The sequence below is a fragment of the Rhinolophus hipposideros genome (assembly GCF_964194185.1).
Source record: "Rhinolophus hipposideros genome assembly, chromosome: 7".
Classification (NCBI taxonomy): Eukaryota; Metazoa; Chordata; class Mammalia; order Chiroptera; family Rhinolophidae; genus Rhinolophus; species Rhinolophus hipposideros.
The window spans coordinates 60,801,859-60,819,993 of record NC_138053.1 but is presented as its reverse complement, the minus strand read 5'-3'; the positions used below and the strand labels follow the sequence as shown (position 1 = coordinate 60,819,993).

At 32.1% G+C, this 18,135-nt stretch overlaps 1 protein-coding gene across 3 annotated transcripts in view; it reads left to right on the top strand.

Moving 5' to 3' along the window:
• The window catches only part of IPO11 (importin 11), a 150,889-nt gene that overhangs the window by 72,665 nt on the left and 60,089 nt on the right, over positions 1-18,135 (top strand). For all 3 annotated transcript variants that reach the window (XM_081054102.1, XM_081054101.1, XM_081054103.1), the window contains exons 22-24: positions 9,082-9,158; positions 14,306-14,385; positions 14,798-14,878. In XM_081054102.1, the coding sequence (XP_080910228.1) occupies positions 9,082-9,158; positions 14,306-14,385; positions 14,798-14,878 (238 nt within the window). The remainder of the gene's footprint in view (positions 1-9,081; positions 9,159-14,305; positions 14,386-14,797; positions 14,879-18,135) is intronic.

Here is an 18,135-nt window from a genome sequence, read left to right as displayed (position 1 = left end):
GGGTAACGTAATACCTCCATCTTTTCTTGGCAACCGTTACTCAGTGTACGCTTACAGTAGTCAAAGTTAAAGGGGAAGTTTCGGTAAGAACTCAGACTGCATTTCATCTTTTGGAATTTGGAATGTAAAGTTGGGATCTTGAAAATTTTTCCAAACTAAAAATTGCCTTAAAACTTTTAACAATGTGTTAAGTTAGATTTTGTAGGAATCGTTCAGTTATTTTCAACCTCTTCTTATTATCTTACTCAGTAAGTACTGAGATTATATACCTCAACCCCAAGTGTTAGTACTACTTATTCTTCATTTATATTTTACTAAGTGGGTAAGTATAGTGTATAGTGTTAAGAGGTTAAACACACACACACACACACACACATACACACACACAAACACAAAAATCTGTTTCAGTGGCAGCTCAGTGCCACATATGTAAGGAACTGTGGTAGGAAATCATTTTGGTTTATTAAGCTTATCTTATTGATATTAGCAGTTTTCTTCAGGGACAATCTCTTCTTAAGATGTAGTTTATAATATAGGAGCGGTTTAAAAATTCCAATATATAAACTGATATTGGAATTATAAAAGCAAATCACAAAAATTAACCATAGAAAAATTAACGTTTGGAATCAACCTCCCTCCTTTCTTTCCTTCCTTCTTTCTTTCCTTCTTCCCTTCCTTCCTTCCTTCCTTCCTTCCTTCCTTCCTTCCTTCCTTCCTTCCTTCCTTCCTTCCTTCCTTCCTTTTGCTTACATGTCTAGGAATGAACTGTTTTTTGATTCATAGAAATTATCTTTGGTGCAAATTACAAATCAGTGATCTGTATCAGAATACTAGATATACAATTTTAAAACATAGGTAGATATTTATTTGCAATGTGTATTTCTCATATTATTTTCTAGGGTATGTTGTGTGAAGTTAAATAATTTCTGGATGGTCTGATTGTAAATTAGCATATCTTGGAATGTTTTATATTCATATATTTTTATTTGTACAAGATGGATTACTTTAGATAAGAGATTGGCAATTTTATTCTGTAAAGGAGCAGACAGTAAATATTTTAGGTTTCCTGAACTGTGCATTGTCTTAATGATTCAACACTGCTCTTAGCACCGAAGCTGTCATAGACAGTATGTTAACAAATGGGCATGGCTGTGTAGCAATAAAACAACATTTACAGAAATAGGATATGGATTAGATTTGGCCCATGAGCTATAGTTTGCTGACCCCTACTGTAGATTACAAATTAAAACATTAATCTGTAGCACATAAATACTTTCCTGTAAACATGTATTAGGTTGGTGCAAAAGTAATTGCAGTTTTTGCAATTATTTTCAACCTTTTAAACCGCAGTTACTTTTGCACCAACCTAATAGATACTACCGTGTTTCCCCGAAAATAAGACCTGGCGGGACAATCAGCTCTAATGTGTCTTATGGAGCAAAAATTAAGACCTGGTATTATGTTACGTTGTGTTATATTATTAAAGACTTTTATATTATAGTAAAATAAGACCAGGTCTTATATTAATTTTTACTCCAAAAAACATTGTAGAGCTGGTTGTCCAGCTAGGTTTTATTTTCGGAAAAACACAGTATATATTGACTAGTAGAAAAATTAAAAATATTAGCAATAGTGAAGACACACTCATATTTATCAGAGGATAGCTTTAGTATATTAATGTGTTTATTAAAGGTGTATAAATTTCCTAAGGATTACATAAACAGAGTAATAAAAGTTCATTGCTCTGTTAATGGCAATTTCTTTTTCCCGAGGCTTTAGTTATATCTAAACAAAATTAAATCATTATAATACATTTTTTTTAAATTTACCAAATTTATTAATAGCTAAGATTCTTTAAAGAGTCAGCGTACTCATTTCTTCATATATTTTTCTTAGTGGGTTAGAACTCATTTTGAATCAGATATCGGTGTTAATCCCAATTAAACCACTGTGTTAGGTCTGTAATCGTCTTGTGAACCTTAGTTTCCTTATCTTTAAAATGAGGAAATATAATTCTGACTTTTTTCGTAGTGGTTGTGAGGATGAGATAACATTTGTGAAGTGGTTAGCACTTTGTATATGACATTTAAAGCCTGAAAATTGGTGAGATTGCTTAGGAAGAGAAGGACAGATAGAAAACATGCTGCTCAAGGCCGAGGCCTGAAGAACTAGAGGTCACACGAGGAGTCATGTTTGATGACTAAGCCAGGAGAGGGGCTATTCCCTAAAAAGAAGGCGTGGTCTGCTCTGTCAAATGTTGGTGATTGTCCTAGTAAGAGCAGTACAGAGAGGTGAATTTGGCCACATGGAGTTTCTAGGTGGGGTTTCAGTAGAGTAGTAAGAACATAGTTTAGAATTGGTGTAGACTGAAGGCTGAATTGGAGTTAACTAAATACTGACTGTGAGCATTGACAACTTGTTTGGGAACTTTTGCCATGAAAAGGATTGTGGAAATCTGGTAACCATTGGCTGGTGTGGGGAATGCAAAATCCAGAGGGATGGATGAGGCTCCGGAGAGAGTGAGATAATTGAAGGTGGCAAGAAGGGATGGGATTCAACGCAAGTAGAGGGGTTGATTTTTTTATTTTTTTATTTTTAAGTAACATCAGGGATACTTCATCTTTTTTAACTGGAGGCAGCAAGATGAATTTCTGTATTGTAGTGGAATGAGATAGGAAGGTGTTCCATCTAATAGCTTCTATTTTCTCAACAAAATATGAAGCGTAGTCATCAGCTGAGTGTTGGGCTGGAGTGGAAGTGTATGAAGATATGAGAGGTTTGTGGGGAGGCAAAGGTATAAAACTGTCATGTTGAAGAATGGGAATTTGAGCTTATTTGGGATAACCTGTATCACTTGATGTTTGTGGTCATATATAGAAAATGAAACTCTTCAGATTGATTATGTGTTTGTTTGTTTTTTATGGTCTCTCGCCCCGCCCTCACCCCCTTGATTCATTTTGCTAGACAGAGATTTGCCAACATTATTAGTCTTCTCAAAGAACCAACCCTTGGCTTGGATGCTCTTTGTTGCATGTTTGTTTCCTATTAACTTCTGTTCTTATATTTATCTCGTCTTTCTACTACTTTTAGACTTTTTTTTTGACATTTAACCTGCATTCTAAGATTTAGCTCAATAACTTTTAGTTTTCTTTTATAATATAAACATGTCATAGTATAAAATATTTTTTAAACAGGATTTGAACTAAAGACATTGCATGAACAATTTTGTTTTGTTTTTTATTTCCAGGAAATAGAATCAGGTAATGAATACTGGTAAACAACCAGCATCAGCTATAGACCATTAAATGTAATAATGTTCTTCATCATTTAAAAAACTAATTTCATTGCTGTTTATCATCTTCTCAGAAGATTATATCATTCCTTTTTTTTAAAAAACTCTCTCTTTAGAAAACTTTGACTTCCTGAGATGAACATTATTTGGTAGGGTAATTATTCTTTAATATATTGCATAACTCTGTTTTCTAATATTTTACCTAGTTTTATTTTTTCCCCTCTGTTTTTAAATGAGTTGGATCTATAATACACATTTTGTGATACTATTTGATCTTATATCAAGTTTATGTTTATTTTACTAATTTACCAAAAATCATTTTCTTTGTACTAGAACGTTCTCAGTAATATGGTAACTATTTTTGGGAACATTTGAAAATTCGAGAATAAAGGGAATTGTAGAGGGACTCGTGGCATAGCTCAGAAGTCAATCACAGTTTTGATAACATTCTCAGGTTGTTTTTTAGTTGTTAGTTTATACATATTTATTTTGGTTTTGATTTTCAATGTCTGTTAATTTTGGTACTTAGTCTTTTCAAGTACTTAAAAAAAAAGTATGTGCATTTGCTTTATCTGTTATTTTTAGTTTTGTTTTATCTCCTAAAGTACATTTGTTAGAGATTTTTTCTTTTTTTTAATATGAAATAACTACATGGTTTATGAATTCCATGTTTCTCTCATTACTTATTTCTGCTTCAGATTTTTTACTTCCTACACCTAGTTGTATTTGTATTTTCTTAAAACTGTAATACAATTGGTTAGTTTATTACCTTTGTTCTTTTTAAAAAGATTTTTATTAAAATATAGCTAACATACAACATTATATTAGTTTCAGGTGTACACACTAGTTAGTCAACATTTATATAACTAAAGAAGTGATCACTGTAAGTCTAGCAACCATCTGACACGTACCACACTATTACAATAACTGGGAAATTTGAACCTCTTACTCCCTTTCACATATTCCCCCCCTTTTTAATTTTTCAACTACAGTTGGCATTCAGTATTATTCTCTATTAATTTTAGGTGTATAGCATAGTGGTTAGACATTTATATAATTTAAGAAGTGATCCCCTGACTAGTCTAGTACCCACCTGGCACTATACATAGTTATTGCCATATTATTGTTATATTCTCTATGCTTTACTTTACATCCCATGACTGTTTTTTTACTACCAATTTGTATTTCTTAATTCCTTCACCTTTTTGCACCGTGCTCCCTAACCACCCTCCCATTTATCACCCCAATAAAGCTATTACCCATCTAGTACCATACATAGTTATTACAATATTATTGACCATATTCCTTATGCTATACCTTAGATACTCATGGCTACTTTGTAACAACCAATTTTTACTTAATCCCTGCCCCTTTTTCACCCACCCCCAACCCTTCTCCTACCTTTGTTCTTCTTAAATGCTAAAACATTTAAAGTTGTGAATATGTTTTGGAGTACAACTGCCTATTTCCCTTAATTCTTCGTATACTTGTATAGGATAATCTTTTTTATTTCGGTGGTAGCATTACAATTTTTTAATGACTTCTTTGAGCCAGCATTTATTTTTTGCTGATATTAGAGTACAGATTCAGGTCTGGACTTATTGCAATGTAAATATAACATGTCACTTGTACAAATTTTAAAACTTAATGTGAATTTTAATGACTTATTATCGGCTTAATTTTTGTAATATATTCACATAAATAGTAATGATGGTAAAGATGCAGACTCATATATATCTATTATTTTTAACTGTGTTTTGCTTTTTCATCTTGACATTGATTTATTGAAGTATCCCATTTTTCTTTGTGTCAGTGCCCCTGTTTTATTTCTAGCATTTTTAGTCTGTAATTTTTGAAAAATATTATTCACTACATAAAATTTTGGTACTTTGTATGTTGTTAAAAGATTTAGTAAAATATAGTATTTAAAATACTTTCATGAAGCATCATGTGATGTAATATCTGTATGGAGTGATTAATTTTCTACCTTTCATTCTTTTGCAGTTAAAGTTTACCTAATATTAATGTTGTCATATGGTTTATTTTGTTTAGATTTGACTTAACTGTCTTTGTTCATCTTTTATATTTTAGCTTTTCTTTTTGAAATTTTGTTGTGTCGTCTACACAGAGCAAATTTTTATATTTTAACCTAACCAAAGATGCTTTACTTCAAAACAATTTTTATGTTCTTACATTTATTTGTTGAATTGAAATGTCTATCTTCTTACTTTATGCTCTGTCTTTCTATAGTTTTGTGTAAGGGTAACATGAAATTTTACATTAGTCAAAGATGTTGGTACATAGAGTTTTGTCTAATAATTCATCAAAATAGTAACCTTTTCCTTTTCCTTGATGGTAAAGAATTTAGTGCTTTGATTTTGTTTCCTAAACTTTCTCTCTTTCTCAAATACTTATTTGTTTAATCTGGAGTTACATACCATGCCATTTTATTTAAATAGTTTAAATTCTTCGAGTCTTTTTTGTTCTTTTTAATTACATGATTTATACTGTGGAAACGAATGTAAGAAGTGAGAGTGCTAATGACCTGAATGGCCTTTTTACTAAGGTAATGGCGGTGGGGGGGAAGCAACAAGCTTCAGACAGATCTTGATCTGGACCCATTGACAAAGAGAGTTTTTTAAACATCTTCTGGGATCTAGAATATGCCCTTCATTTTTTTTTCCCTCAGGGAAATCCCATGAGTTTTTCTTGTGGTTTCATGGTTGTTTTAAAGGTGAATAGGATAAATATATTTTTTTTTATTTTCCTGAAATTTTATTCTTTAAAAGTTGAATCAAATATTGTTATTTGATGATCGAGGCAGGGTGTCTAGAGATGCCATTGCTTGTGCGCTTGGGAAGTACTTCATTTTGTGAGTAGCTGGTTTCCACTGTGTCCTGCCCCCTCTGATTTTGTTGTTTAAAACTTGCAAAATAGTTTATACTCGTAGATACAAAGTAATACGGAGCTCATATTATTTGTAATAATTTATAACTTACATAACATGAAATCCATTTTCCATACCCGGGTTGAGAAATAGAACAGTAAGAATGTCTGTGAAGCTCATGGTGTGTGGCATGTTTGTTCAATCCTCCTGCTTTCATGCCAGGGAGAACCCACCGAACCCATATTTTCATTTTCTGTCCTTGGTCTTTATTCTTGTGTTTTAATGTTTTAAAAATTATGTGTGTGTATCTCTAAACAATGTATTTTAACTTCATGTAAATTGTATTTTATGTGTTCTAACTTGCTTTTTTGGCTCTCTATTTTGAGATTTATCCATATTAATGAGTTTAATGCTGTGAACATAAGAGAATTCATTCACTCATTTGGCATTTTGTTTGAATTTCAAATAATGTGACTCTGAACATTCTTTTTTACACGACTCCTAGTACAAATGTATGAGACCTTATGCACTATATACATTCATGCCCAGAAGTGGAAATGGTTTGGTCATAAGTGTATACATATACACGTAATCTCTTTACCAGGTGATAATTGTTTTCCAAAGTGATTATACCAACCTGATAACTCCTATCAGCATTGGTCTATAACTTTGTCAATACATGGTATATCAGATGTAAAATTCTGATAATCTGGTGGACGTAAAATTGTCCCTTGTTTTGTTAAAATTTACATTTTCTTGCCTCATCAAATTGGATATATGCATGTATATATTTTTATAGTTAAAGTTTACTGCCACCGTTTGTATCTTCTGTGAAATGTTTGTTCATGTATTCTGTCCATTTTTCTCTTCTTTTGGATATTCCTTTGGATACTATTCATATGTCAGTTACATATATTGCAAATAATCTTCGCCCAGTATGTGACTTACATTTTAACTTTTTTGAGGCCTCTTGATACATAGTAATTATTAATTTAATGTAGTCATATTTAAATGTCTTTTTATTTGATTTTTATTTGATTTTGTCTAACCTAAAGGCATAAAAATGTCTTCCTGACATCTTGTAATGTCAAGTTTTACCTTTTTCATATGGGCCTTGGAATTAATTCCTGTATTTTGTATGAGGTGGAGGTCCAATTTCACCACCAAATACTGAGTAGTCCACCTTTCCACACTGAGTCTTGGAACCTCTTCTGTCATAGTCAAAAAGATCTGTTTGTTGTGCTTTCTATTTTGTTTACAATATTAATTACAGTGGTTTTATAGTAAATCATAATATGGTAAAACAAGTATATTTTCCTACCCCTCATACGTTTTGTTTTTTGAGAAATTTTTTGTTCTTGGTATTTTGCTTTCCATATAATTTTAGAATTAGCCTCCTAATTTCCAGGAAGAGCACTGTAGGGATTTGAATTGAAGTTTTATTGATTCTGTGTAACAATTTAGAGAGAGTTGACATCTTTATGATGCTAGATTTTTGTATCTATGGTTCTACTAACATCATCATTTAAATCTTAAGTGTTTGTTTTGGTGTATAGAAATTCAGGTGATTTTGGTACAGATGGTCTCTGACTTACAATGGTTCAACATACGATATTTCAACTTTACAATGGTGTAAAAGGAACACGCATTCAGTAGAAACTGTACCTCAAATTTCGATCTTTTCCTGGGCAATGTGCAGTACGATACACTCTCATGATGATGGACTTTATAGTGTACTGTGTTGCCAGCATTTTGGAATATTGTGTTTTGTGTTTTCGCATCTTACCATGTTTATAAAATGTCTATCTGTGTCTCCTGCTTCTGGTGAGAAGAGGAAGGCCGTTATAGTATATTGAGTGATACATTCAGCAACCTTGTGAACTGTCTTAGGAATTTGAATAATTTGTTTATGAATTTTTTCTCCCTCTCTTTTCTGTCAGTCATATGTTCCGTGAATAAAGACTTTAATTTTCTTCCCTTACCCTTGTATCTTTTCGTAACTTGCTTGCATATCGTGTTAGAGGCCTTCCATACATACACTCAATAGATGGGACAGTAGATAAGCTAATACAGGATATTCTTTGAGGCGTGTTTCTGTTTTTCCAGAGAACAGTTTCCATATATTATCACTAGGTGTGTTTTCTGTGTTTGGTAGCTACTCTCATCAGGTAAAGGAAGTTCTTTCTATTTATAATTGGATAAGAGTTTTTATAATGAATGTTAAATTTTGACTAGGACTTTTACTTCCCACCCCCTTTTCTTACAGCTATTGGGACAGTCATGTTTTTTCTTTAACTTCTTTGGGGGAGGGTGGAGTTGATGAGGTAAACCAACTGCACACTTCTGTGATAAAGCACAACCCATATATGTATATTTATTTTTTATACATGGATTGTTTCAAATTGCTAATACTGTGAGTGAGATTGACTTTTTCATATTTATTAAGTTTTACTAAGTTCATATTTATTAAACATATAGCGTAAGGTGTTTTACTAATTAATTAGTCTAGTGTCTCATTGAAGGGACACATCAGTTTCATGTGACAGAAGACTATATCAAGAAAATGAAAACAATGAATAATTTTTATCTCTCCTTGACTAATCCATAATAATCATGCTTTGGCTATCGTCATAATTTTACATGTTTTAGTATGTACTTACCTTCCTTCCTATTTTTGCTATGTATATAGAAATCATATTACATGATTTATAGATACGTTATTAATTTTGATGAGTTTGGTAATTTTTTTCTGAAAAGATAATTTGATAACTTTCTGTATTGTTTGTTTTTATTTCTTTCTTTAAATGGGATAGGTGTTTTATATATATGTATATATTTAAGGTTTATTGTTAATTGCTTTAATGGTTACAGAAAGTGATTTAATCTTCCCTCCCTTCCCCAGGTTAGTGACATTGGAAAATAGCCCATGTATCACACCAGAATTGCTTCGTATATTTCAGAATATGTCACCACTTCTTGGTATGTATTAAAGCATAAACTTACTGTTTTTGAATGCAGCCATAATTTGGGGCATTATAGGTGACTTTACATTATACCTTCTGCTTTTACTGATGTCCCTGATATTGACAGATACGTAGATACGTTGGACAGTGTTTCAATTGTTTCTAGATTTTTTTCTCTATAACTTTTAAGAATCATTTTGGCTCATTAAAGAGCAAACACTAAATTTACTAAATTACTGAATAAAAACAAAAAAGTTCTTAGGAAACTATTTACAAATTAAGTTTGAACTTTGGTAAAATTTCTGTTTGATAGAAGTTCTATATGGTATTTAAAAGATTATATTGTAAAACTGCTTCTATATACCATGGCTTTATCCAGCTTCTTTTACAAAGTGACTCTGTGTTGTCAGTTTTTCACAAATACGCTCTGTACATATTTCTGACTTAGCTAAGGAGCTACAATGTGAACCGCATATAAAGATTAATAAATATTAGGGAAGCGTATTATTGTTTGTTGAAGTGACACTTATAGATGAGCTGTGAAATCATGAAGCTTCATGTTTTTGAAGCAAAGTTTTTGGTACATGAAACCAGAGAACTGGACACTGCCAGGAGTAGCTATTAGTCCCTTTTAGCTACTTGGTTGAGATCTAATTAGATACTTTTTTTGGCAATGTGAACGTGTATTCTGATGATAATTTATAGTAGAAAATTAATATTTTTCTGTTACATATCAGCAACCATTCACAAGAATGTAACATTCTTAAATTAAAAAAATTATTTTGTTTGTAGAGTTGTTGTTTTGTGAGGGATTTTACCCATGCAGATTCACATTTAAACAGATAGAACGTTCAAGAATTGCATACAGTGCTACTTACTGCTAACTTTGATTCTTTTTTAGTCTTTACAATACTACCATTTAAAAAAATCATTATTTTTAAAATGTAAAAAAAATATTTAAGCTTTTCCGTTCAGAGTCCCCGTTCTTTAAGATTCATCCATGAAGCATCGTTTATTCCTTCATTAGAACTTTGGGTATACTTACTGAGTAGTTTGATATTGTCAAGAGAGGGTGTTTATGTAGGAAAATGCTAGGAAATGAAGCATACTTATTTTGGTAATAATGTGAAGATTGTTTTTTCTGAGAACTTATTTGTAGTGAGCAGTTTTATTAGAGACAGAAATATTTCTGAGATATAATGATGTACTAGAGAAGTAGACTCATTCTGAGACTCCACAAATGTGGACTAAAACAAAATTATAACTTGTTAAAAACAAAATCTCATTTGCTGGATGACCAGGGTCTCTAGATAATTTAATTAGTCCTTCACGTTTTCACGTTTTTCTAGTCTTCTACCCCATTCTTTAGAATAGACAAGATCTCAGTAACACCAAAATACCATTTGTTTTCTAATAAAGAGCTATTTGCTGTTTATCCTCAATAATTCCCGTAAAATTATGGGAAAAATTCCCAAAGATGAAGACAGTGACAATAGACCACTTACTGCTAGAAAAAGTTTTGTCCATCTTTAAGACGTCATAGAGAAAGAGAATAGGAAATGTCCTTTCACGTTACGTTACTCTGGTAAAAGCCTTTTAATTCTATTCTAGCTAATTGAAGACCACGTACAGTTGCCACTATGGGTAATCCACAGTGTTTCTTTATACTTGACCTAAGAATGGAAACCTCAACCCAGACCCATTGTCAACTTTGTCATGAACAGGATTCAGGCACTTTCACATATGGTGACTTTGGACAGTGGTTTCACATCACCTTGTGTTCCCCCCTTAAATTCAGCATGCCTGGCTTTTACAATACAGTAGAGTAGGAGAGAGGAAGGAGAGACATAATCAGAAAGCATAACTCTGCTATAACCTTATAACACTATTTTGAGTGCAGATTTTATTAATGAGGACTATAGTGTAGTTTTACCATAGAAAGCTTTGTAGTTGATACATAGTACTTATGAGTCAAAAAGGACTTTCATATGTGTAGAATAACGCTTAGCACATAGCAAGCACTATTTAAGTGTTTTGCAATTATATTTATTACTACTACTATTGCTATTAAAATTGCTGCTATTGTAAGGAAAAAAGTACCCAACCACTGGCTGTGTAGGATTTGTTACTTAACTGAATAATGACTAGTGAAATTTCATCCTTGTGATCATTGATACTTGATTTAACCTCTTTTAATTTTCAAAGATTTAAAACATTTCTATATTTTATAGTTTCAATGAATATAATGGGTGCTATCAAATTACATATTCCCTACATTTTCCAAAACAAAAAAGATTATATATAGTTTGTTTTATTCATTGTGGTATGTGTAATTGCTTTAATAATAATATGAACGAACTCTGTTCACAGTTATATCTGTGCATGTTTAGTATACTTTGACATCAATCTTATCTTTATTTTTCTTTGAGTACTGTACAACTAATTTATATTGTGATTTTTAGGATATGTTAATTAAATGTGAATAAATCCAAGACTAAAATTCATTTTATATTCTTTTCCCTAAATGTAAATACAATTGGAGATGTTTTAAGTAGAGGCTGTAACTAAAAGTAATTCTAGTAATTTGGTTCTAAAATCCCTTAAATCTATTTTATACTGTTAATTTACTTAGATCTCATTACTTAAAAGATAAACATCTGACTGGCTCTTGTCCATGTTGTTGAAAATGCCAAATTAATATTCCTTGACCAACAAAATTTTTCTGCTGGTAACTTCCTATCTAATTGGGAAGGGATTTTTACCCACCTGCCTTCGTGATGATCTCACGCATATGTTATCAGAATTTGAAATGGAATAAACTATTACAGTTGCATTTCCAAACATAAACATTAACTAGCATGGTTAAACAAAAATAGATACCCTATTGAATTTCTATAGCATAATTCAATCATTTATTCTCTTTGTCCCCTTTACAGAAACTGAACAGAATCAAATGTAACATTAGAAAATACAAATTAAAAATAGGAGCAAAAGAATACAGAAAAACAAAGCGTCATCTAAATTATAATTTGACTAATAGATATAAACCATATATGCACATAGCATAATTAGATACTTTGATGGACTACCGATTTGCCTCAGACCTCTCTCTCAGTCTGTGAAAGAAAAACTTTTTTGAGCACTTAAATGAGGGGCTTTCATTCTGGATGCCTCTGATATTCTGGGCCAGATAATTCTTTGTTGTGACGGGCAGTCCAGTGCATTGTGGGAATCTCAATGTTAAGCATCCTTAGCCTCAGCCCACTAGATGCCAGTTTTAATAACCAAAGTTTCCAGACATTGCAAGATGTCCCCTAGAGGGGAAAACTGCCCTGGTTGAGAATGTTTGACTTTAATTATTCACAGGTCTGCAAATAAATGCAGATCTATTACATGGTTCTGCTACTAAGACCAAACAATAATTTTTCTTCACAATATCACTAGGAACTCATAGATACAATGAACAGGTTCAATCTACCTCAAAACAGGTAAATTTATAAATTTTAGGGATATATTTAATATCAGTATTTGATATTTTCTGATGATAGCATATCCTAGAAAATTTAGTAATAGCTATCTATCAAATGATGGAGGCATGGAGAATAGTATGAAATAGACTAATCACTTGAATATTTGCTTATGTAGATTGATCCAGGAATAGTTTTTAAAATATCTGTAAGAAGAGATGGATGCTATGGTTTTTAAGGTGATTATGTCTAAAATAGTGTTTTCTTCATTACAGAGCTTGATAAATTTTAGATGATGATGATTTAGAAATTATATTTCCTGATATTCCTGGAATGTAGCCATTCTAAGTTTTCACTTAAATATCAACTCATTTAAATATTGCCAGTCTGCTGTCTAATATTGGTCTGTTAAGCAATGTGCACAAGTCCAAACTTGAGGAGAAAAAAGATAATGTGAATTTTTCATAAGGATAACTTCATCCATTATAAAGGCCTACACCTGTATCCTGAGATTTTGAAAATATTTAGATGATAGCCTTTATTTCTTTGTATGTCTTACGTTAGCATGGTACCAAGTTGGTCAGACATTGTCCCCTCCATATCCTCATTTTAAATTAATCTGTTAAATCCTAAAGTTTAGAAATTAATGCCTTTAAAATACATTTTGAGCTAGAGGTAGCATTGTCATATTCTTATGAAACTATATGGGAAGTTCTCTCTAAATAGAATGTTTTCTTTGCTAGAATATGAGCTAGATATCCCATGTGCTAGGCTAGTATATTGCCAGAAAAAAACATTTTTTAATCTATCTTATTGCAAGTGAATAGAATTTCTAAATATTAACAATAAATAATGGCAGGTTTTAGATATACATGATATTTTGGTGTCATGTTTTGATCTGTATAATTATATATATATATATATATATATATATATATATATATATATATATATATAAATTCTGTATTTTATTGCATTAGTACTGTATGTGATAAGACTTGTAAAATATCACTGTGTGAACTTTGGTCATATTCAATTTTAATAATAGTATTCTACTTTGCACTTGAAAAAGAATAGCTAAAAACAATATCATTTTCTTGTGTTAATTCTGGTAATTGCTTTTTTAAGAACATTTTTTTTTTTTTTTTAATGTCTAGGTTTTTGTAGGGGAGCAGATTTGCAGAACAAAACCCAACAGTTGAGAATATCTAAACACAATGTCATTTTTTTGGAGTGTAATAGGGAGTGGACTCTTCATAATTAGGGTGGCATATTCTGGGCCAGCACAGTACACATTCAGTAAATGCTTACTGAGTGAACCCATTTAAGCAGATGTCAAAATATGATGGTAAAATGATTCAGTTACATGTTGTTTGCCATGCTAACGCTAGAAATTTAGTTTGATTTCAAAGGTTGGGTCAAATGGTTATGTAGTGTTTTCTCAAAGGAAGAAGAAAGGAGCTTAAATTTTTTTCTAAATTGTTTTAACTAGCGGGAGTTATACGGAAAGCATTAAGTTATAGATTGATGCCAGTTTTTAGATAGATATTCATATACTACTATTCTGAATACCACGCAGAAAAAATTTGTAAAGAAGGGTTGCTAACTTACTTTTAAATAAATCACTTTATTTAAACTGATTTTGAATAATGAATTAGTTTGTCCTTTTTTTAAAAAATATATATTATTTTGACAGAACTAAGTTCAGAAAGTCTCAGAACCTGCTTTAAGATCATCAATGGTTATATCTTTTTATCATCAACAGAATTTTTACAGGTATGTTGTTGTAGTTTTTGCATTGTAAAAATTTACATAGTTACTATTTTGATTGTTTTTGTATGAAGTCAGGATGTATGAAGTCCAAATGTAAATGATTCATCTATATTACTTTAAGTTGGTGGGGGGTGGGGGAGAACTATAAGCATTGCCCAGATGTGGTGCAGTTCCATGAATTATGTTTTTTAACACAGAAAATGTGCTCTAAGAATAATTATGGCCTCATATTTCTATAAAAATCAGTATAGCAATAAGCTGTATTTTTATTTCCTAATTTTCTAAAGACTTCTAATTTAAGCTTTAGTATATAATTCTCAAATAAATTATTACAATAAGTCCCAAATTGAATTTTATGTGGTTTTTGATATTGCAGATATAGTCATGTATATTTTGACCTCTGATTGAATTTCAGACATATGCAGGAGGTCTATGTCAGTCCTTTTGTGAGCTGCTAAATGAAATTACTACGGAAGGTCAAGTTCAAGTGCTCAAGGTATTGTCATCTTTTAAATGATTGTTGCTATAAGTTTTCCATCCATATTTTCTGAAATTGGACCTTCATTTGGATTTGGATAATTGTCGAAAAAGAGAAGAGTAATTCTAGACAGAATATTTTCTTTTGTCAGTGTTCAGTTGGTCAGATACCTGGACCAGGGGTCTCAAATGTGAATGTGCATATGGATCACGTGAGGATGTTAGAATTCAGATTCCATGTTTCTAAGAAGGTTCCCATCATCCCGAGACCTTACTTTGTGTAGTAAGCCTTTAAAAACTTCTATAAATTATCCAAAGGCCAGTGACATTTGATACTTCTACTCCCTCCGGTTTGTCAGCCTGCTTTTGGGATCAAAGTTTCCCATTATATAATATTTTGGTACTTTTAATTTGGGTTGGCTATCGAAGTCAGACTACCAAGCTTGTGTGGATTGTGTGTAATTAAGAACCAATATCAAATTATTATATTGTATACCTGAAACTAATGTAAGGTTGTTTGTCAGTTATACCTCAATTTGAAAAAAGCAAAGGAAAAACCAACCAAATAAGCTTTAAGTTTATCTTTATGTGTATATGTTTACAGATTAAAAATAGATATTGTCTTTATATATTATATATAGTTGTATATAATTAAGAATTAACAGGCTTTGAGTTGTACATTATCTTTATATATTATAAATAACATCAATTAAATGTATATATTTACATAGAACCATAAGTGTGTACATATTAAAATATATCTTTACATGTATATTTTGGTGTATATATGTACACATATACACACGTATATATACTTTATGTGTGGACTCTGCGAGAGTGTGTAGCTGTTAAAGTATTCTTTTTTTGTTACTAATTTCTTAGCAATGTGCTAAGTGAAGTGTGGAAGCTGCTTAAGTGAAGTGTTACCATCACAACAAAGTGGGATTTGTTGTGTGATGATTGTGACACTACTTTAGATCCTAGAAACTATTTGATTTCCTCCCAGTGATATGAAAAGTATTTGCCCAAAGAGGTTCATTGTAAGAAACGTATTTAACTAATCACAATAATGTAGCAGCACTCCACATTATACTTGGGGGACTTAGTGGGTAAGTTTGTTCCGATGGCGAAGTCTTTTTTCTTATTAAGCAAAACGATAGCTACTGTACGTCTAATAAAACTAATTAGTTTGAACTTACTCAAGCATTGTAATACTTTATGTGCTATTCTTCAGACATTTATTATATACACATACACACATATAAAGCTCCAGATATCTGTGTTCACAATATGTATGTGAATTTGACTCAAATTGGTTGTATTTGGTATCATCACTGGTTATTCAGTCGTTTACCGTTTAGGTCAGGGGTCAAGAAACTGTTTATGTAAAAGAGCACATAGCAAATGTTTTAGGCTTTGTGGGCCATACAGTTTTTTTCTCAGCTATTTTATCTGCTGTTGTAGATTGAAAGCAGTTATAGACGATATATTAATGAATGAGTGTGGCTGTATTCCAGTAATGCTTTATTTATAAAATTATGCAGTTGGTCAGATTTGGCTCATGGGCATACTTTTGCCAACCCTCGGTATTGGTACTCAGTGCTTTCTTCTATTAGGCATAGATGATAGGAAAACCACAGTTTCTGCCCTTAAGTAATTCATTCTTTTGGGGTGGGGGAGGAAAGTGAACAACTCGTCTGTATTTACAATTATGTAAATAGTGGTGTCAACTGAAGTTGAATTTAAAGCTTCTGGTGGTTGCTAGCAGTCTTTGGCTTCTTTGGTCTCCATTCTCCAATCTCTGCCTTCATTGTCACATGACATTCTCCTTGTATCTCTGTTTTCTTACAAGGGCACCAGTCATAATGGATTATGGGCCTACCGTGATTAATTTTATTTTAATTACATCTGTAAAGATCCTATTTCCAAATAAGGTCACATTCACAGGTACCTGGGATTAAGACTTCAACATATCTTTCTGGGGGGACACAGTTCAATCCATAACAAGAATTTACTATTAAAAAGTAAAAAGATAGTTTTTGTGTAATGAGGAGAACCTGATCTGAGTAGGTTTTGTACATGAAAGTGACCCAGTTAGAAGGGAAGATGGTTCCAGATGATACAAAGAGTTGGAATTTCAAATCTAGAGCGTATGTGAGGGGATTAGCTTGGAAAAGGGGCAAGAGTTTGTTTTCTGAGTTGGCAAGAATGACAGTGATTGAAGCTCGCTGTAGATGCGCTGTTAGGTGAGGAATGTAGGTAACTGGCATATGACCTTGGTGTTGTCAGTCAAAAAGGATGCAAAGTTGTTAGAGCTGCCTGATGTCTTGTCAGTATGAGACCAGGTACACTGCAGGATGGCTAGTACACCTGCACTTACCTGGGGGAGGTGGCATTATTCATCTCAGTGTTCATTCTTAAGTGCATTATATCTTACTGATGTTTAAGTTGATATTTAAAGATGATTCAGTAGAATGTCAGAGGCCTTAAGGGAATTATAATATAGAAAGGCTTTTAACAAGAGTTGAAATAAAACGTTCTTTGGTTAATTCTGAAGTTTTTCAGAAAGTCCGTTTATCAAACCTATTACCGTGCTCAACACACTCTCTGAGTTTTGCTGTTTTATATTTTCACAATACAAACTTAAAACCAAGTAATGTTGTAAGCTAAAAAGAGGGCAAATGGAGTGAAAGTATGGCAGAACTCTTTGATTTTAATTTTATAGGTTCTTCAGTTTCTGTTTTAGAGTAGCTGGCAAAGGCTGAGAACTTAAGCCACTGTTACCAAGAAGCACGTGGGTTTGGAAGAGGAAGTAGCAGGAGTCTGTGTTTGTGGCTTCTTGAGATTCTGGATACTTGAGGTCTGGGGTACTGCCAAATGTTTATCAATCCTCACTGGTAGTAATTTCAAAGTATTCTAGCTCTAAAGCAGAAGTAACATTGTAATTTTTGTTAAACATTGTAACATTTGTAACGTTATAATTGTCTTGTTTACTAAAACTTTTTTATGAATTCTTACTGCATTTATGCCCTTACCAAACTGATGTAGTGGCAATATATCATTATGTAGAGGAACTTCACCTGCCTAACACAGTCGTAGCTTTATCTTTTGCCTTGGTGATAATTTCTTTTCTGGAAGTAGAGGAGATAACGAGGAATTGACACAGTGGACTTAATTCTAACTATTTGAGGAAAAACTCATTGGCAATGTGGAAGAAATTTGAGAGAAAATTGCCTTCATTTTGATGTTGTCTTTATAGATTTTTCAGTGTGTGTT